The 22222-nt window shown below is 37.1% G+C and overlaps 1 protein-coding gene across 2 annotated transcripts in view; it reads left to right on the top strand.

Annotated features, from left to right (window-relative positions):
• The window catches only part of MTPN (myotrophin), a 44374-nt gene that overhangs the window by 5321 nt on the left and 16831 nt on the right, over nt 1–22222 (top strand). The window contains exons 1-3 of one of the 2 annotated variants that reach the window (XM_037388836.1): nt 1241–1369; nt 19404–19517; nt 20821–20904. In XM_037388836.1, the coding sequence (XP_037244733.1) occupies nt 1340–1369; nt 19404–19517; nt 20821–20904 (228 nt within the window). In that variant the 5' untranslated portion in view covers nt 1241–1339. Of the gene's footprint in view, nt 1–1240; nt 1370–19403; nt 19518–20820; nt 20905–22222 lie in introns of those variants that run through there. The other variant, XM_037388835.1, reaches the window with a different exon arrangement.

Consider the following 22222-nt stretch of genomic DNA (forward strand, 5'->3'; position numbering starts at 1 on the left):
TGTTGAGCGTGTTGGAATGTGATTCCTAAAGATACAGTTTTGTTTTACTTCTTAGTTCTACTTAAACTTGGTGTTCAATTTATATTTTGTAAATTTGAACATGATGACCTAAACCTTTACTTTATGAAATGAGACAGTTGCTTGCTACTGGAACCTGCTGCTAGCAGGTTCCATGTTCATGGTAGAATTACTCTTAACTATAATGACATGAACAAACTAGAAGAACTTTCAGAAGTACACAACGTGGCAGCTAGTTTTTAGTAGTGCGTACAATAAGATGTATGAGGTTGATGAACAACACCTTTTCAGGATGGCTAATTAATTTCCCCAGTCTGATCCAAAAGAGTCTGAGTACATGTGGTAAAGAATTGCTCACAGATATTTACAGTTTGTGCACCAGTTTTTTAAGTAGTTTATAGGAACAGCGTGGAGTAACAATCTTGCCTGTAAACCTGGCATTATGGTGGAAAGTGTGAAGTTGCTAGCTGAATGGACAAATCCTCAAATCTGTTCTTTTGGTGAAGGTACAGATATAACTGGTTTTGAAGCCATTTTTGTCTGAATTGTAAATGAAAGTCATGACAAGACTGATCACAAATCTGGAACTGCTAAACATAGTAGTATCTTTCTGAAATGTTGATGTCAGGCCTATGATCGTTTTGTTGGTTCACTTGACTTCTGTGCTCTGAAACTCTTGGTGGCTTTAAGAGACTGCCCAAGTCTGTGATTTGTGTTTGACTTTTTCACGCTTAAATAAAAAATTAAGTATTTATTTGTTTGGGCTGTTCTTATGCTGATTTGTCCTGTGTCTAATTGATGTTTGCTGCAAAAAGTAAAGAGAGTGTGATCAAAATCAGATTTTAATAAAACATTAAGTTTAAACTTTTGTTGCCGAAAGATTTACTAATTATAACATTTCTTAAACTGAAAGGAAATTTTATTTCTGCTGCAAATATATCCTGTTTTGTCTGAGTTTCTGGTCTTTAGTGTATGCATTACTAAGTATAACAGCACAAAGTTAGGAATAAGTTATGAATAACAGGCAGAGAATCCAGTGGTATGAGGAAAACACATCTAGTACTGTTCCTTTTCTTCCCACCCTCCCTTATTCTAACCTCAATTTTTCCTCTTGTATCTGTTTTATCTTTACTAAATCCTTGTTCTTCAAGCCTAGCTCTTGTCTTCCAACTCAGTTAGGTAATTTTGATTTCCACAGGAAGGCATACGGAAGATGAGCTAAGCTTTCTAAAATTCCAAGAGAACAGTTCTTCAGTGGTTTGTATTCTGTCTCCATTTGGAATAATATGTGGAAAGTGGTGCTAGTTGTGAAGGCTGTGCAATGAACGTTGACTTGGGTACCATGGAATTGGTGAGTCATGCAGGCCACGTGAGTAAAAATACTGAATGAATAGATCTTGTAGCAGTGTCAAAATGCATAAATAAGGAATCCCTAGATAGGTCACAATAGACCAAACAACTTCTTTATGCTTGTTCTGAAGGAGCATATGCTTAGCTGTTAAGATATCAGGACCTGAAGGTCAAATATCCTACCCAAATTTAAGCAGAACATAGTGGACTCAGAAATGCGGGGTTCTCAAGGCCGAAAATTTTCGAGACTGAAAGGCACTTAAAACATGTAGGTGAAAGGTTGGAAGAGAAAATTTAGGAAAGATAAAGAAAGCCAGGGGAATGTATAAAATTTTATTGCTTCAGTCCTGTACTCATTTTTTTCTTTATATGGATCCCCAGCCAAGTGTTCTTAGCTTTTTGAGGTTTTTTTATGGCTTTATGTTTATGCTTATTTGAACTTGAATATGTGTCCAGACAAAAGTGCAAACAAAGTCACTTCTTTGTAACTAATTTGCACACTTGAGAAATGGAAGGTTTATATTAAGTTGTTACTAGTTTTAATTCCCCCCTAGCAAAAGCTCCACATTGAATGTTGTGTTTACCAGCCAATACAGTTCTGTGGAAAGAGGCAGTTGTCATTTGTGTAGACAGATCTTCTATTGCTAGAACAAAAGCGTTGACTGGAATTAATAAGTCCCAATAACTGACCAGTTGGTTATACAACAATTGTTTTTCTTAAAAGTTGCAGTTTCAGCAGTTTTGAACAATTAGATATTTTTCTGCTTTAGCTTGTTATCAGAAGGGTTGGGAACAAATTAGCACAGTTCGTAGTAAAGAGTTTGAAATCTTTATTGGGTGCTGGATATGCTATTAGTTGTTTTTATTGCAAATTGATGCTAAAGCTTATGTTGATTGCAACCACCAATGGCAAATTCGGCAATCATGTGCCAGAAACGGGGAGGGATACAGTAGCTTTCTTTAAATGTTTAAGGGACTAGTGTCTGTGTTGCTTTCTGACTTGGGAAGTAATTAGTATTAGTAAGTCCTATTGAACAAGCTACAGTTCTTAATTCTTAGTTTGACTGGAATGTACTTGTGTGTGGGTTGTTGGGGTTTTTTTTCGTGGTGCTTTTAAAACAAAACAAAACCAAACCAAGAAAAGGACAGAAAATAAATTGGTATTATCCTGAAAGGAACTGAAGTCCTGGTGAGAGAAAGTGGGAAAGGACAGAGAAACATGGTCTTGTAAACTCGTAATGCATCTGCACATAAATATGGCTTTGAGGTAGTTTGGGGGTTTTGGTGCTTTTTTGCACTTTGCCCGTTTTTATGGTCTTTAGTCTTTTGTCTGTAGTATAGTTCATAGTTCAGTACAGACTCATAATATACTAAGCATTATTGCATTTCTCCAAAGAAAGAATTTTTGTAACTTTCTTGCTGCAACAAGGATTAGAGTATGGTCTAGATTTTTGTCTTTTCTTACGTATATTGCTGCCTTCCTCTTTGGTTACAGGCCAAAAGGGAAATGGTAAAATCATTTTACTTCGCCTTCAGCTACACTTTGAAAATAAAATGGAGTAATTGCACACAGTGGCTAATAAGCTGAACAGACCAAAACATCACTAGAAATGTGTTCTGGGCATTTGCCTGTCATGCTTTCAGCCAAAGTTCAAAGAATATTCTGAAGTGTATCTAATTATGGAGTCAGTTTATAAAACAGAATCGTGTGCTCAAAGTTTCTTATGAGCTAAGATCAAGTCTTGATAATTACTGTTGAATGACTGATACTTTCTTTCCCCAAACTCCAGTAATTTATGAACTTGCTTTTTAACACACTTGTGGCCTATAAATTAGTGATTAGCTTCAAGGAGGAAAGATGAGCTGGAAAGCTATTTGAGACAATAAGATAGAGGCTGTCCTTAGAACAGTTACCATCAGCATCTGTCTTCTAAACTGATTTGTTAATGATGCTGTGAATACAAACACCATAAGCAATAAATGCTTTAAAACGATTTTTGTTTGTTCTAAAACACTTCAAGTACTTGATTCAGGTGTGGAATTGAAAGGAGGAGGTTTCAAATCTTCATATAAAAAAGACTGGTCAGGAGAGTCCCTGTAGGGTGAGATCTGCATTTCTATCTATGCCCTGTATAAAAAAAATAATTGCAGGATCCTTTGTATTTTAGTGAGGCGTTTGGGAGAACCTTTGTTTCTTGGGTTGCTGACTTTTCAATAACTTCAGTAATACTATTAACTCTTCCTTGGCTAAAGGGTTTTTAGCCTGGTTAAAAAACTTGAATTTGCTCTGTAATAAAGCATTAATTATCTGTTACTTAAGTTTACCTTGTAGATAATAACTCAACAGTAAATACACTTGATTTCAAAATATGTTCCTTCAATTAGACTATAACATGAAATACAGTCTTCAGTTCTGTTCCTGTGACAAGTTAGTAGACTGTATTTACTAAAGTATTTTCAACAGTAATTCCTGTTGAAATCTGGAGAAAATAGCTTAACTTTTGTAGATGGATTATTTAAATTATAAAAATGCAATATCAGTATTGGTAACTTTTAATGAAAGTATTACAGTGGAGCTGAATACTCCAAGTGTATGTAATTGGTTTACAGAGCCATTCTGTGGATGTTAATGCATATTTTTTAAAGTATATACTGCTTAGAAAACAGTGGTTTTTCTGTGAATTTAAAAACAGCTTTTATGTTTAAGTGTTTTACTTCTGTGTTTTGTTTTGGTGTGATTTGAATCAAAAACAGCTTCAGCAATTCAACAAAAAATGTGTTAAGGCACAGATCTTCTAGAACTCATTAATACTGCTTTTGATATTTCATATCGTTTTATGCATTGTTGTGTGAATAAAATGTAAACTCAATTTGCACAGCAAAATAATGCCTGTTAATCTCATAGCAAAACTTACTTAGAAGCTAAGCTTGGGTGTAACAGAACACTTGATCTTGCCTTGGACATATCCTTTGTTCATATTCTAGAGAAGTAAGTAATGCTTATGATATTAAGCCTCAATTATGACATTGAAATTCAGTAGTTTTTTGAAATTATGCCAGTAGTTTTTGAAAGATAAATTCATCTTCCTGTTTATCCTCTCCTATCTTCATGACTGAGTACAACCTTAAATTTGAGAACTCATATTTAGTTGCGGGGGGAAGGATTGGTGTTCTTAGTTTTTTAGATTATGCACACAAGTCGAAATATTAAGGTGGCATCTGCTGAAAGAGAAACTCAATATCTGGTGTCTATTGTTCTTCTAGAAGGAAAAGTCACTTCCTGTGCATTCTTTGGACAATGTGTACTGAGGATTTTAATAGATGTTGATGCTGGGGCTTTTACAGTGACTGAAAGTTCTTTAATTCAAAGCTAGCAACTAAGTGCAGATTGGATGGTAATAGCTTTTATTCTTTGCTCAGCTGGTTAACTTTTGGAGCAGTGATCTGATGATGGAAATAGCCTGAATCCTGTTACTAAACCTTTGGATTGCTTTATCCTTGAACTTAATATCGTATTCTAAAACAAACTTAGTGCACCAAGGAAGAAAAACGTGGCACTGTATTTTTATCTGTCCAAACTTGATTTCATAATTCCGTGGCTAGATGATCTGACATGTTAAGCTTGAGTTTGTGTGAAACTACATGAACAGGTGTTCTGTGTATTTTTCTGGTTTGATAGTGTCATCTGTTGTCAATCTGCTGATGGTATAGTACTGAATTACTGAGACCTTATCTGATTTCTGGTTTAAGTATGGCTGATGTCTGCTGTTTAGCAATCATCTGGCATCCATGTGGGCTGGAATATGTTCTGCTTGGTATAGTCTTAGAGTGGGTATCATCCAAATTGGATCAAAATGCAGCAGTGTTAAGATGTGGAGTCTGGCAAGTCATTTCTGCAGGAAATACAATTTTAGGTCAGCTCAGTGTTGCCTGTGAAAATGGACCACTGCTGTGTTGATTGGGTACAGTACTTAACACGTCTCTTTAGACTGAACATTAGTTTTATGTCAAGTTAGGGTATAAAGTCATTAGATCTGTCTGTGATTCCTTAAGAATTAGTAGTTAAATGGTTTTATTTTTGGTTGTGGCCACTGTATCATGTCTGATAGACAAGCCTTGGTGCCACAACTAAAACATTTGAGCTTTAATTCCAAATTCTAACAGTTCTAAGCAGAGATAGCTCAGTGTGTCTGATCACTGACTGTTTCAGTTCAGAATCTAGAATGTTTAGCGCACTGACATTCATTAATTAGAAGTAGTACTCTGAACAGAGTCTCTTGTTAGAAGTAATAATACATAAAAATAAGCATCAGTGTATTCTGTCAGAACTAGTTGCTGCTGTTACTCTGAGCTGTTGCTTAACTGACAGGTGAGTGCTTTTGGACAGCTTTTAAATAGGAATACGTAAGAGCTGAGAGAAGCTGCAAAACTGGTCCCTTCATTCCTGTTTCATCACTTGCTAATGCAAGTAGTGAGTGGTTTCCCCTGTTTCTTGCTCAAATCTTAGATTAAGGATTTTGGGCTGGGGGTGGGGGAGGTGAAACAACTGTTTTCAATAATGCACATACTGACACAGCTCTGAAGCTGGGATTGTAGCATGAGTTTCTAGAAGCTGTAGCTAGGAAACAGTAGGTTCATTACTGTTCTAAAGAACAACTTGTGTATCAGGTTTGTTTGTCTCTAAAAATGCTGATACAACTGAAGCACAGATGGCTCAGTAGTTCAGTTTATTTAGCAGTTGCTTCTGGATTTGTATTCTTTTGACTGAGACAAAGGATTTCACATTGCATTTGATTATCATGGATAAACTAGGTATTTTTTTACCACTAACAAATAAAACCTGAAAATTACGCTTGCTAAGTACCTTATTGGCTTAAGCCAAAATAAGTGTAGGGGTGCTTATAAAAGCTTTTCAGAGTACTTTAAATACCATATCAAGACAGGCAAAATTCAGCATGAGGTTCATAATTAATTTTCTTGTGTAGAGCAAGTATTAGTGTTATCATTAGCAGTTGAGGCTTCTATCAAAGCAGAGAACTGCAAAGTAGATACTAATTTTAAACATACATGGCCATCTACATCTGTCTGCTCTGGCCGTAGAACTTGCTGCAAAATGCCGACTGGAGAGACCCATACTGTCATCAGAACATATACCTCTTTTTGGTAAATGGGTGAGGGTCTTTTAGCAGGAATGTTATGCTGTAATCCTTTGAGTAGCCTTTTTTCAACTTTTAAAAAAATGGTCAGATGGATGTGGCATGCAAAACTAATAACAAAGACTAGATGTGGATCCAGAACAGCAATGACAAGTTGTTACTGATGTCCGTAGCCTCTTCCACATAGCTTTAACTTTCTGTATTCAAGAAGTTTCCATCTCAACATCTGTTAACTTGATTTTGCTTTTTGATAATCATCTACAGGGTTTCTTGTGGATGTTTTTGCTGTTTCTGTCTGTTTCAGGAAGACGTGATAAGAGGAAGGTGTAAAGACAGCTTGTCCCAAATATTCTCCAAAGCATACACAGCAGAAAGAAGACGGCTGGGAGAAAATACCTTGTTGCTCCAGGCTATGAAATATAGAGGACAGGGAATAAAAAAAACCTGTCAGTGTCAAAAAGGCATTATTAAATATCTCTTGCCATCAACACAAAGATCATCAGTAGAAAGGCTTAGCTAATGTAGTCCCTCTCAGCCATTAAACAAAAACCAAAGAACTTCTAGATCTTCTGAAATACTTGAAGTGGAAAGTAGTTATCCCATACAATATATCTAGGTCACTTGCTTCTGTTCAGTTGTCCACAGACAACTGTAGTCCGTGCTGGCTACAGTTGGAAAACTACTGGAATGGTCAGAATTTGCTGAACCACTGAGCAATAGCAGCAGTAGTCTCTCTGTGGCAGGCTGGATGAGACTGGATTATGTTAATTTACTTAATGGGCTGAAAATAAATAATTTTTGAAAATATAGAGGATTCAAATGAAAACTTGGACCCTGCACAAATTTTTTGCAGTTGCCATGGGAAACTGCCTACTTGCAGTTACAATGGGTTGATTTCTCAGCTTTGGCAGGAACTTACTGCTGGTTTTTAACTGAAGAAATCTGCTTCAAAATCATAACTTATCCACAAGTTACAACACAATGTTTTTCCTTCCCTTTCTGCTCTTTGGACCTAACACAGCCTTTATTAGTTACTTCACCATGTTCCACTGTTGCTTTTAGGTTGAATATTGACCAGGGGGCAACAAGGTCATTGTCCTTGTGAGTCAGAAGATAGAGACAAGAAAACTTGAGACTCAGTAATCTGAGAATAGTAAAGCTGAGCAGAATATATAGAAAAATGTTGCGTCTCCTTAGGCCTTCTGCATTGTTTGAGTGTTTTTTTAATGCATCAAGTTAGGGCAAATGTGGAATTTATCTTTTTTGACCTGCTCTGCCCAATTGTTAGTTCAGCAATCCATGTAGCATCATGTGTCAGAGCTTTTTCCTCTTACACAAAAAAATGTACAAAAGTTAAATAATATGCTGCACTGACTTGTGTTATGAGCTGATCACTTGAATTTTTCTTGTTTCTAATCAATAAAAGTGGGCAGGAATTGAAAATAGCATGTTAGTCTAGGCTTATGATGAAATACCCAGAAGCTTATAAAAATGGTTTCCTTGTCTAAAGTACTAGACAAGTGATTCGGTTATAGTCAGGTTTGTGTTAAGATAGCTGATGTGAGGGTATGTCTACTGTAGCAATTTAAAACTGAGACAGTTTCAGTAATGGATGCAGATATCTAACCTCTCTGCTCTACCCAGCAGAAACTGCTTCAGGCTAGTGCTCCACGTCAGTTAACTTGACAAAATTTCTAGAGAAAATTGTATAACCGGCTTGGAAGAAGAGATCGTTTTATTGTTCCCACTACTCAAAGGTGTTTTCAGTAGCATAAATTTTAACACTTGAAAACTAGTAATAAGTTTTTCAGGAAAAGCCATTAGGCCCAAATTACTGAATTCATTTAAGAGTGCTTCTATCGGTAACCTCCAAGGACCAGTGAAAGTGCTAGTGTAGACTTTGGTTAGCTAGATCAGTCTATATTTTGGCAGGAATGAAAACTACTTTAAAGTCAATGCTGCTTTTTAGAACCTGAGGCTATTCTTGTAGGGGGGAAAAACTCGGTTGAATTACAGCACCACTTCGAAAGACGAGTGTTGTGGGGTTATTGAACTGAAGGCCTAAAGTGCAGACCAGGTGAATACTTTTACATAGTGAGCTCTGTGGTTGGGAACTGGTGTTCTATAATGCTGTCAGATTTCTTCAACATGTTTTATAGAAATGCAAAAGACACCTACAAATCCAACTTTGAGTTAAGCTTAGCAGTGCTTGAATCAGCTCTTTGGCAGTCCTAAGGTGAGAACGAGGGTTACAGAATGGTATACATATGGAACCACTCCAAAGGTGGACTGAGGAGGATGAGAGCACTCTCCATCAGGTCATATGAGGAATCTGGGCGCTCTGTACCGAAGTCCAAGGAATGTTTCAATAGTGAGAAAATGTCAATAGTAAGGAAACTGAAGTAGGAGCACTTGAATTTTCAGTGGTAAACCTCAGCTTTTTGTGTTGGCAAAAGTAAAAAAATGAGAGTGTTTTTGTGTTTGAACTTGTAGCATTCAGTTTTAGTTCTGAAGCCTTTAGAAGGGTAATTGAAAACTGGGATATTTGAGGCTCCAGTTCTGTCCTTAAGGAACTGATCGGTGGAAGAAGAGTTCAGAGGAGGCAAGCTATAAAATTTTGTTTCTAGGATGGAAGGTCAGATTGCCCTTTTTTTTTTGTTATTTGAATATAGATGATACTGCAGCCTGGCTGAAGAAGGTTAAGATGCTTCAAGGGCCTTTCTGTTCAGGGACTCACTCATGACAGAATGAGAAATGTTGAGTTGAGAGAGTGCTTTTCAAGGCTGTTACTTGGACAGACAACTTACTATTTTGAGGAATTTGTAAAATACACAGAGTTACACAGAAGGTGAAAGCAAAATGATCCAGTGGAAGGAATGTAGAAACATTGCACAAATATGCAGGGATGGGAGTATGACAGCTGAACTTCAGTTGAAGTTGAAACTAGCAAGGAATCGGTACTAGTGGTAGAAGGAGCTAGTGACTGATTATGAAAGGAAGGCAAAGGAAGATCTGGAGCTACTGCTTTGTTGAGCAGAGGACCAAGTGATAAAATACATAAAAAGCTTTTTTGCCCTTCTTATTGGTAAGGCCTTCCAGGGCCCTCCACCTAATAGGAGAGCCTTTGGTAATGAAGCACTGTCTGTGGTAAAGGAAAATGGAATTAGGGAATTCCTTAAGTAGCCTGGACATACGCCAGTCCATGTGATCAGGTGGGATGCATCTGAGGGTGCTGACAGACCTGTATGATGTCTTTGTGCAGCTGTTCTGTCATCTTTGAAAGGCCTTAGTGACTGGGGGAATGTTTCTGATGAATCCGAGAAAGCAAATGTCTCACATATTCAATAATGGTGAGAAGGAACACCTGGGGAACTGTAGGTAGGTCAGTTTAGCCTCAGTCTCTGGGAAGGCTATGCAGGAAATCCTTTTCTTCCTTGAACCCATTTGACAAGACTTTTGCTGTAAGGATATAGTGGGAGATCAAGTCAAAGTTTGCAGTATGTGGACTGTAAGGTTGGTGGAAAATTGACTGGGCTGTTGGACTCAAAGGGCTGTGATTAGCAGTGTCACCTCTAAGTGGTGCCTGGTTACCAGTGGTGTCTGTCAGGGCTTGGTAGTAGTAGTATTGCTTAACGTTTTTATTGGTGACCTAGACAATGGGATGTCTTTATTGTTCAGGACAATAGGATAAAAAGAAGTGAACCCATGCACCTGTACGAGCTGGGGACTAATTGGCTAAGTAGGAGCTCTTTAGAAAAAGTACTTCAGGGTCCTGGTAGACATCAAGCTGCAGATAAGTCTGCAGCATGCTCTTGTGTTATTGAAGGCCAGCAGCATACAGAGCTGTGTTAGCAAGAAAACAGCCAGCAGGTTGAAAGAAATGTTTCCCTTCTTACCACTTCTGAGGCTGCATTTGAGCACTGTGTCCAGTTCTGGGTTTCCTAGTAGAAGAGGGACATTGACATACTGGAACATATTGAGAGTCAAGAGCTTGGGGGCCATCAGGATTGCTGAGGACATAAAAAGAGATGCTGTTTACAGTTGTGGTGATTTGGGTTTGGGGTTTTTTGTTGGTTTTTGTTTTGATTGTTTGGTTTTGTTTTTTTTTTTTAGGGAACGTTTTATTGTCTTTCTCTACCAAGGGCAGGATATAGAGAGGTTTGTTTAGAGATGCATAGTGAAAGTGTTAAGAGGCAACTGTTCAGTCTGAATGTGAGAAATACTTCACTGTGAGTATGATCAAACCCTGGGAAGGGTTTGTGCCTACAGAGCTTGTGTAATCCTCAGTCCTTGGAGGTGTGTGGAATTCAGCTGGGCAATGTCCTGAGCAGCCTGATCTGTTTGGACCTACTTTGAGCAGATGTTAGGACTAGAAAACCTCCAGAGTTCCCTTTCAGCCTTAAATAGTCTGTGATTCCATGAGTCATTAGGCTTACAAGCTTGTAGAATTAAACTGTCCTTATATTTTTAGATTATTAGTCAGGTCTCAGGAAGTGTGGTAGTTGAGTTTTCCTTCATTACTGCTAGTGTTTATGACCCATGGATTAGTTATGTAAAAACATCATCTTATGTTTTTACTGTTACAGCAAAGAGATTAATGACAGAAGTTTTTATTTGACTTAATTGTGAGCTTAATATTTTATTTTTGGAATTGTAGGATAATTGACCTTGAGGAACAGAAGTATGTAGAAAATAGGGGTTTCTTCATTTGTTTCTGTTGTATTGTTATTAAGGATTCCTAATAAAGATATTCAGATCTGCAGTGCTAGAGAGGTGACTTTTGGATTAGATGAGCCCCAGAGCTGACATGTGACAGCAATAAACAGTTGAAAAGTCTATGAACATACAACTGGAACACGGTTTATGCAGTGAACTTTGGCTTAAATACTTAAAATACAGCCATTTTGAGAATACAAGTAGGATGACAAAGATAGCTGAATGTATTTTTATCGTCAGAGTACTTAAGTTGTGGGCGGTGGTTTTGTTTGTTAAAAAATCTTTCCAGAGATGGATGAGTCTGGAAAAAGTTATACTGGACAGTGATTGAAGGGGTGTGAGCTGATTCAAAGTTTGAGAAAATGAAGGAGAGTGTTAGGGGAAGATTAATATATATTAGTTCCGCTACATCCCCCACATTCCCGTTGTGGAAGTGCAAGATTGTCGGCTAAACCCTGTTCGTGTATGTCATAGTTTAATGTGGCAGAGTATATGGCTAATAATTTTTTACAAGGTGTGGTTTGTCCAAACTTGCTCTCCTTTCAGAAGACTAAGGAATACAGTGCTCTTAAGTGATTTAAAACTCAGGTTATCTGTGTTCCACTTAAAACCATAAAATTTACTATTTCAGGCAACTAGGTGTAAAAACTAAAAATTAGTTAGGTTGGAAGGAAAGATTTCCTTCAGTGGCTACCAATATAGTTTCAATTATGGCAAAATGTCTTCAGATTGTGTCCAACATTAACACATAAATTATAGTTTACTTCTCCCAGTTTCATTTTACAAAATTAAATTTAAATTGGGACACCTGACCATGGCATTTTCAATCCCCCTCTGATGGAATGAAAATACCATGGTCAGGTGTCCCAATTTAATTTCTGGATTTCCGGATTCAGAATATCACAATGTAAGAAAGATTTTTACATTTCAGTTATACCTCTGATCATTGTTATTGGGTGTATCAAAGCTTACCTACCTATCTACTAAGATTTGTTTTTTAAAGGCAACTTATGAAGATGAATATAGAAAGCAGATGCTACACTGAATTTCACTTGTTTCCTAATGTTTCTTCTGGCATAAATTCCCAGGAGGATTTTGTTGTTGTTGTTACACTATGTGCTTTAAAAGTGAAGAATGTTGCTAACAGTGCATAAATGAATATTACGCATGATTCTTCTGATATAAAGACCATGCACTGAGATGTGACAAAGAAACAAGAAGGTACAATACCTAAATTTTTCTTTTCTCTTTTGTCCGCACATATTTGCGTATTGTTTCTACACCTGAGTAATATAAATGCTCAAAACCTGAGATGCTTTCCATGAGTTGAATTCTTAACACCTTTTGCTATAGATCTGTACAATGAGATTGGTTTGAAATGCTTCTCATGCCCTGTGTCACTTGATCTCTTTGCTGAATTTTTTAAAAAAACAATAAACCCAGTGTGAACAAAGGCCTACAGGAAGGTAGTAAAATATGAAGTGTTTGGAGGTAGTATTCTCAGTATGCAGTAAGATAATTGGAATATCTCATCCATAGGACTTAAACTTTTCTTAATAAAGAGATTTTTTTTCATTGTTCCTCTTTCCCACTCAGACAACAATAAAGGTATTTCTATATTTAAAATGTCAGCGTTACCTAATAGACTGTAACAATGGCTATCCTTTGTATGCCAAGAGATATAAGTAATGCAACAGTTTGTACAGCGAATTCATCTTTTTCCGGAACAATGGAGATAGGAATTACCCAGTAGTGCAGCTCCTGTAGGATGCTTCCCTGTGTTCCAAGGGCATCTGACTGCATAGAATCAGGTTTCCTTCATTAAAACTGGAATGAAAAGAGTGCATGAAATAGGGAGATGAAGTTATTTCTGCATGGCAGGATAAGTACAGATGGGAATATGGAGTTGTTTCTAAATTTGAAAGAGCATTTTAATGCCACCAGTATTACAGATACTGCTCTACTAATACAGTTAGCCTATGCAATAGGATTTAATGAGGTCACAATTTTCAGCTTCTATTCCTGTGGTAGAACTGCAGTGTAAATTCCAGCTACTTATTTCTGCTGTGTACGTGTGCCAAGTGGTGAGTCAGATGAAGGAATGGATTTAGCTGGAAAGGAGAAAATTAGCAAGTTAATTCTCATACTGATTAGTTCCTTCATTGGATTCATTGTTCAGCCACTAATTCTGATGCAGAGGTGAGAAGGATTAAACTGTGGATAAGAGTAGTGATACTGTAACTGCTACACAGGAGAAAATCGGTGCTAAACTGATGGGTGAGCTGTGACTTTAATAGCATGGCAATAATATTCTAGAGCAACACTACTGGCAAACCATGGTGCTCAGGTGAATAGCTGGCTCGGATTTGGTTGTGGTTGGTGTGCCACTGCAACGTAAGCCTGTGATTGAAGCACACGGAATATCCTGTAGAAATGCTAGAGTGGCACTAGATGAAGTTTGGTTCAGCTCATTTCGCTTTAAGTGTTGATGCCTTTGAAACTGACGGGAACTGGGAAAGCAGGGGGTTAGCAGGTAAAGCTAGATGAAGGGGTGCATAGAATACAGTCTGTGTAATAAAGCCTACAGAAAAGGTGGGGTCTATTCAAGGACAGTGTCAGTTTGGTGTGATTAAATAATATGCCCAGTAAATAAAGAGTTTCAGAACTTGTAATTTATGACTAAACTTGTTTATTCAACATTTCCATTGAGCTGACGTCATAATGTGCATTAGGGACGAAAGTCAATGAAATCTGATTCATACTTTCAACTGGGCTGCAAAAGAATAAGGAATTAAATTTGGCAGAATTTATTCAAGGCAGCTGTTAAGGTGCAGATCCTTCCAGATTTGGGACATCCAGCAGGAGGGCAGCTTGGCTGTCAGGGGACTCCTCTCTGATCTTAGGTATGAAAAGGGGGAGCATGAAAAGTGGAATTGGGGGTGGGTAACAAAGAAGAATGTAGGCACTTTCTCAGAGTGCACAGGGATGGAACTGAATTCCAGGCAAGCTTTGGCTTTTTTAACTGTAAAAGGACATGAGATACAGCCTGGCTTGTGTAGGTATGTTGGCAGAAAAAGTGGAGCAAGGAAATTGTGTGAGATAGAAGTTAGTTGAAGAATTAAGTTTAAGAAAGTTCAAGAGTAAATAATTTTGACAGCACTCACTTAAGAAATTAGTTAGAACAGATCTTTTGGATTTAATTGCTCCATTACAGAAAGTGGGTGATAGTTGCATTCGGAGGATGCTATAATGAACCCTACTATTAGTTATTTAAAAAGCAGAGAAAATTCTTGAAAGTATTTAGAGCTGAGCTTTGAGTTTTTATTTTCCTGTCCTTCACTGAAAAATTAATATGACATTTAAAGCCTTTCTAATTGAATATTCTGCTGTTATCCATGTATGTGCTATTTCTAAGTAGGACATAAGATTAACATGTTATAAAAATCTTCTCATGCTGTCTTGTTTAGTAACTGGAGATTTACAGAGAGGCTTTTCGTTACCTGTAATCAGATTTTAATAGAGGGGATTAAGGCAGATACCTGCTAACTGCTGGTTCTGATGTTTCATGTGCGGAACTGGTTTTTAATGTTACTGCATAGCTGGTGCTCTAGGTCGTTGATCTGCAAAGAAAAACATTACTGATGTAGCTTATACCAGACATAGCCTTAAATGTCTGACTAAGTAAACTCAGCATATTCTGGAAGGTTGTTAAAAGGTGTTCATGTCTTTCCTTTTGCAAGGGCAAATTCTTTTCTGAGGCTTTGCACAAAGGTTTACACAATTCTTAGTGAATTTGTAGGTCCACTCTAGAAAGTGAAACTAAGTAATCTTTCATGCCTTTGAAAATATATTTTTATTTTGAAGTTAATATGATTCTTTGATTCTGGCTTAACTAAGTCTCCTTCAAAGTACCCTCGTAACAAATACCTACTTTGCTGCTATGTTAGATTCTAGAAGATGACAAAAGTCCCTTAAATGTTCCTGGGAAAATTTTCTATCACTTTTTGTCTAATGTACGTAAGATTTTGTTCCTACGGGTGTAAAGGAAAAATCATGCTCTTTGGCAGTTCATGTGTGTTCTGACCTGTGCAGAATATAGTCTTTTAAAAGAAAACCTTTAGCAGCTATTTAATATAGTCTGAGTTTTATCCTACCAAAAATCTCGCTTACTTTGCTGTCTCCAAGTTCAGTACTGAGAAACATCACTTGAAAAGATTGCTGATAGGGAAGTTTATAACATTCAGTATAATGTCTCTGGCCAATATTATATGAAAACACAGCAATTTCACAAAACTTTACATAGAGAGAACTCTTTTTAAGTCTTTACTTCCTGCACTCTTTCCTGCCTTTGCCTGTCATAGGGCTTCAGAGACCACTTTGTCTTGTTTTGTTGACATAATTAGCCACACCTTGACCAGAGCTGCCTTATTTATGAGGGGCTCAAGTCTTGACCTTATGCTTAGGTATTTTTTTATCATATGAAGAGGTGAATCAGCATTGTAGCTATGGCTACTATATAGTATAATTTCTTTGCTAATGCGAATGCTTGAATTCTGTAGTGCATAGTCAATCACTTTTTGCATGTCACCATATAGAGAAGATGCTTTTCCTATACAAAATGTGGTCTGTCATGGCTGGCCAGGCTGTCAGAACTGAGAATCCATCTGCCCATGTAAGTAAACATCTCTCCCTAGCTTAGCTAAACAGAATACTTACAAGTTGAAGAGCAAGAGAATCCAACTTGGAGTGCTCATCCAGTGAAGACAAAAGTCAACACCCACAGGATTGTATATCCAAAGCTCAAAAGAGAACAGCAGCTTGTTTAGTTAATCTTTAATAACCTTATCTAGGGTGTTAGATGTTTCGTATCACTGTCTAGCCAAGTAAAATGTTTATTGTTGTAACTGGTTAACTACTGTCTTTCACCTGTGTATTACTAATTTGGATCATGAGGGTTCAAGCAGTTTCCTGACTTCCCCATTTTTATAGGTGATTTTATATGAAACTTGTATCTTAGAGACTTATTTAAGCATATAAATGGAAGCTGGTGTAGATAAAGATAGAAAATGTTAATAGAATTTCAATTAAAGATATGAAATCAGTATTTTCATGTCTAAACGCACTTTCTCTTTGCACAAGCAAAACTGTAAAGATGTCCTTGTGAATTTTGTGACAATTGGTCTTTAATCTGCGTAACTTGTGTGTAGGGGTATGGTTTACGGGGGGTTTCAGTTTACCTATACAACTTCTACTGAAACTATTTAGTGTTACAGCATGAAGCTCCTTCTGAAAAAGAATTAAATTGTTGTTCCCATGGATACCGATAGAGCTCTATACCAGTAGCCTCCAAAACTTTTTGATCATGCACCTCATCAATAAATAAATTTCCAGCATGTTCCACCAATATCTCTATATTTATAAATAAATTTTATACATGTATTATGTAGTATGTATGTTATAAAACATGCTCAAAATTGGAAATTAAAGTTGAAATAAACACTATTTTACATTTTATTAACAGTGCAAAAATTTTTTTCTTATTGTACCCCAATGGATTGTCCTGCACACCTGTCTGGGTTTTTGCACCCCACTTTGGAGACCACTGCTCTTCTATGGGGAGATGCCCCAGACAATACAAATAAGAGATCTAAAGGCCAGAGGAAAAATTACTTATGAAGAGTCCTGCGAGTTTTCTGACATACATGTGTTAGAGACTGCATTTAAAGCAGGTGCTTGTGCCAGGGTTTGATCCCTTTTTATGAAATGGGTTGATTTTTCTTCCCTTCCTATTTCTATATGTCTTGAACCAGGAGTAGAAAAGACCCAACAAAGTTTTATAACATTCAGCATTCTGTTTTACCGTGGCTTTTCACACCCATGGAACAACTGGATATTGGACAGTTTATTGCAGAATCTAGGAGTACTTGCTTTTTTTTATTATTTTTGTAACTTACAGGGTATCTTGGTTCTGTTAATTCAGACTGAAACACTCTGATTTTGAATGCTGCCAATACATTTTCTCAATGCTAGTATTCAAATTTGTGTAATCTGTGTTTGGGACATCTTTGCAGACTTTTTGCTAGGTACTCCCCTGTAAGCAAGTTTTCATCATCTTTAAGAGAAAATTCTGCGTTCAGGTGATGTTTTTTCCTTCCAAAAGTTTATTATCCAGCAGGAATTTATTCTACAGCCAGCTTAGGAGAGAACAGAGGGGGTCTGTGGTATATTCTTTAAAACAAAAAAAGAAATAATCTGATAATGTAAGCCAATGGGAGAAATATTTATGACCTTAAGGAAGGGGGAGTTTTGCTAGGCTGGTCTAATCTTTAGACATGATGATTCTAAACTTGTTCTTGAATTTGAATGCTCTAGCTTTACTGTGCACTGGCCCAGGTATTACTTGCTTGGCCTTCTCCCTTACCCTCTTACTTGCCATGTCTTAGCATGTGTCAAACATTACAGGAGTTTTTAAAGCCTTCTTCAGAGTAGTGATTGCATGGCTTTTACATGGTTGGCTTGCTAAAGCTATGCATCCCAATCCTTAATGTATCTGCAAACATTGTGTGTTATATTTAAATGTCAGCTGTTTTTTAAATTGATGGGAAGTGGCAAGGTGCAAATAAGAACATGGGTAGAGCTTAGCAAAAGGGAAGGGAAGTTTACATCACAAAACTATCTGCAACAATTTTACTGGTAAACAAAGTTAGATCTTCAGTTAGTCATGTTGGAATTTTACATTATAAACTGTTGTACCGTGTTGGTAGCCCACATAGCTAAAAGCGCGGTGGACTTTGTTTAGAGGTACAATTTGTTGCTGTTCTGAAAATCATAGGTAAAACTGTCTTTTTCCTGATATCCAACATACTTCGGAAGCCATATTTGGGTCAGTAACAGCAGTTGCAGAGTTATTTTCACTGTGCTACTTGCAGCTACTTTATTCTTCTCTGAAGCCAGAACCTTCAATAGTGTAAGAACTGGGTCCTGACCTCTGAGACCACAGAATGCACAGTGGTTTAGTTAAATGCTGTGGTGTTGCTTTGACTTTCAACAGAGTGTGTTATGAGAATTTAATATCCTGCTGCTAGGAGAGAATTCAGAGATCATCTTGTTGTTTGGCCAGTAGTATAAAACTGATAATACAGAACATTAGATGCAGAATAAGATTTCCTTCTGACAGTCCTCCTTCCATTCTTAGAAGGGAGGTAATGTCTAGAAGATGTGTCAAGCCCTCTATTCTGTGGACTTTCTAGAGATTTGGGGCAGGACTGAGAGAACTGCAGGGGCTCTAGAGAAGTATGAATTGGTGCTGCAGTTGTAATTCTTTTGATTGTTCTTCTGTGGAGATATGATGCTAAATTTAGCCACTCCCTAAAATACTATTACTTGCACATACAAACAAGAAGGAACTCACTTACCACATAGCTTGTCAGTATTTGGTTTCCAGTACCACCTTGTCATTACTGAAGTGCAGCAAATCAGTTTATCCTTAGTTGCCCAACCTAAGGTGAAGAAATAAAGCTGATTAGGCACTCACTGAATTAAATTTTGTTTACGCCTTGAGAAAGGTCTTGATTCACTAGTATGAGTGGCATTAGAATACAGCTTCCTGTGTCCTGATTTGGTTGACTGTTCTCAGACTTTTGTGTCGTGTAGAATTATTGGGTGCTATTTATAAAACAGAATGGGCAGTTTCGTAATTGGGTTTTTAATTATGGATGATCTGTATTCACTTGCTAATAGTTAACGATGCTGACTTATTTCTATGCATCTGGTTTCTCAGTGTGTGAAACTTCAGTATGTGTAGAAGTAGGTAAAGTAACTTGGCCAGATAACTAGGGTCCCAGTTCAGGCAAAGAAGCAAAATGTGAGCATTTTTTTACAAGCTCTGATGGTATTTTTTTTAATAATACATGTTACCAAGTGCATTTGGGTACTCAATACACTTGATGCAGTGTGGAAGGAGGGACAAAGATTGTCTTACATTTTTAAATGCGTAGATGATGGGAAGGAAATCAAGCAACTTAATTTTCAGTTTTCTTGGGCAATGACTTAAATATTTTGATGGAACATTCTTCAGCATATTTGAAAGTGTTGGACTTTTTGTCCAAGCTCTTGGTGTGTTAGCTCTAAAATTTTGCTTATTAGATTATGTTTACATTGAAGGGTGAAGATGTCAACCGGACACTTGAAGGTGGGAGAAAGCCTCTTCACTATGCAGCAGACTGTGGACAGCTTGAGATTCTGGAATTTCTGCTATTGAAAGGAGCTGATATTAGTGTATGTACCTCAACTTGCAAACAGATGTTAGGGTCTTCTGCCCCCACACACAAGGGATTGTTATAAGTGCTAAGGTTACTGAAGGACTTAGATTAAGAGAAAAAATTGGATGCACTTAATTTGTGGTGGGCTTCTAGAGGTTAGAAGCTTAAAATTATTTTTATTAAATGTTTTTATTCTTTTTGGACACACTAGGAAAAGCTGTTTGTAGCTATAAAAAGTTTAAACTTAATTTGACCATGTTTAGAAAAATAAATGGAGTCGTCACATCTGAATGAAGTTTACATGGAATACATACTATATATTTGTTGGAAGAGACTTCAGAAGGCAGTGCAATGCATCTTTGGCTAGAGTAGAATCAACTGTTGTTGGTGTGCCTTTTTTTTTTGAGACTTTCTTACTTGTACAAATTTAGTCATGTTGCTGTATCTTGACAAGCATGGATCTTTTTGTGAAAAGACGTGCTGGGCTGTATTGGCACTTCAAAATAGTGTAGTTCTCCATAAAGTGAAGTTTCAAAATTTTTTAACCATATACCCCAAAAACTACGCTTTAGAATGCTTCTCTGAAAGTTTATGTGTAAAACCTCTTAGACTTAGTCCGTAACAAAATGGCTTGGATTTTTCCATTGGTGTCTGAAAAGACTGTCTCCCTCAGACGTCCTTCTAACTGGAGAGGAGTAAAAAATAGAGGGGAAAAGAACATTGCAGTTATTTCATTTCTTGTTCTTTCCAGGATTATAGTTTAGAGAAGACAGCCCAAATAATGTTTCAGCCAAAACTAGCTTCTGAAGTCAGACTGGCTGGGAAATGGAAGAATTAGGAGTAGTGTTTGTAAATTGGTCAAAATTTGTCAGCTGAAACCCCACAATTTCTATTATTGGCCTAAAAATAGATATATTTGTGTGTATATATACCTAGAATATATATTTATATATAGAAATAGAATATATATTTATATATAGAAATAGAATATATATTTATATATAGAAATAGAATATATATTTATATATAGAAATAGAATATATATTTATATATAGAAATAGAATATATATTTATATATAGAAATAGAATATATATTTTTATATATATAGACCTAGAAGACTTATGGAAGAAACATCTTGCTGTTACCTTTTTTTTTTTTTTTTTAAACAATGACCATTCTTTTTACAAAGAAGAGTAAAACATTCTTGAGGGAATAAGTTTCTGGATATTTTAAATCCTTACCTTCAGTTTTCTGTTGACAAAAATAATTCAAAAGTGAAACCTTTTAATGCTGTGTGAAATTGTGTCTCAATTTACAGGCTCCAGACAAACATAATATCACACCACTCCTATCAGCAGTCTATGAGGGCCATGTTTCCTGTGTGAAATTGCTTCTGTCAAAGGTGAGATACAAATGTTCAGAACAAGTTATCCGTTAGCAAAGTATATTACTATGATTATTAAAATAAGATTATAATGCTTGAGGTAAGTTCAGAACATCAAACGAATGCTGTTTATGTTGCTAAACCAGAGAGGTGTCGTGTCCTGCCAAGGAGGTAGGAGTGCCTCAGATTTGGTGACTCTGTTGGTTGGAATAGGATATACACAATATCTGAAGTCTGTAGGTAAACAAAGACTTTATTCCATAGTTAGGCTCGTTGGTAAACAATTGGCTAGTAGAAATGCTTATCAATCACCATGTGTATAAAGTTTTATGCCTTGTGTTACTTACCAGGAAAAGAGAAGCAGGGGAGGGATCACCAGTCCTGGGTCTAGCATCGGTCCTGCCGACGGGGTGTTTCTTGTAGGAGCACTCATCCGGAAGTCACTTCTTTTTTCTTATTCCCCCCCAAAATGGTACTTGCCTTCCTTTTTTTTATTCTTATCCTTTAATGTGGACTACCTCTTACTTAAATCAGCTTTGCTTGCCATGTAAATTAGCACACATGCTTCTTTGGGGGGCGCAAGCAGGGCACGTCCTTTGGCATTGAATTGAGCCCGTGGTTGGGATCTCCCCTTTCCACATTTATCTTCCCCCAGTTATTGCAGAAAACTTCGGACTCCGCTGCTTCTTGGCCCATTACCCATCCTTCAGCAGGCTATTCTCTCTTATCAGTCTTTAGTTCCTCTTCAGGGTCATACAAAGTAAACTTTTGTTTGATCTTGCAAGTGTTTGAGACCTTCCTTGGACAGGCTCAGGGAATCTCCACCCCCTGTTCTATTAACGATTTTCATCTCCTGCTGTTGTTCCCACCCTTCTGGGCTTTCCTTGGTGTTAAATTGTTTTTTCCATTTGGTTGCCTACAAAAGGATACACTGATTATGGAGAAGATAGCTGAAGAAGAAAGTTCCAGGACTTTTGTAGTGTAGCAGTAGTAGTAGTGACCACTAAAAGTACTATGCGCTCCAGCTATAGAGCAATAAACAACAAATCAGGCAAGAAAAAAAATGTTATCCTTCATCAGACAGGGAGGAGTGGGATTTAGCTTTGGCAGCTGTTTAAGTGTTTCATGTGATGGAATCTCCACTGTGAAATTGCTCAGAGGTGTGGTTTCCCTCCTGCTTTTGCCAGATGACTGAAAACCCATCTGGGTTGGCAGAGTGTGGGGAAGTAAAAAGTAGGAAGACAAGTTTCTCTATTAATAGTGTTTGTAAATTTTGTCCTGGGGAGAATAAACTTGATCTGTTTCTGTTCTCCCTTTGATTTGTATTACAAAGGTG

Source organism: Falco rusticolus, chromosome 5, assembly GCF_015220075.1.
Source record: "Falco rusticolus isolate bFalRus1 chromosome 5, bFalRus1.pri, whole genome shotgun sequence".
Lineage (NCBI taxonomy): Eukaryota > Metazoa > Chordata > Aves > Falconiformes > Falconidae > Falco > Falco rusticolus.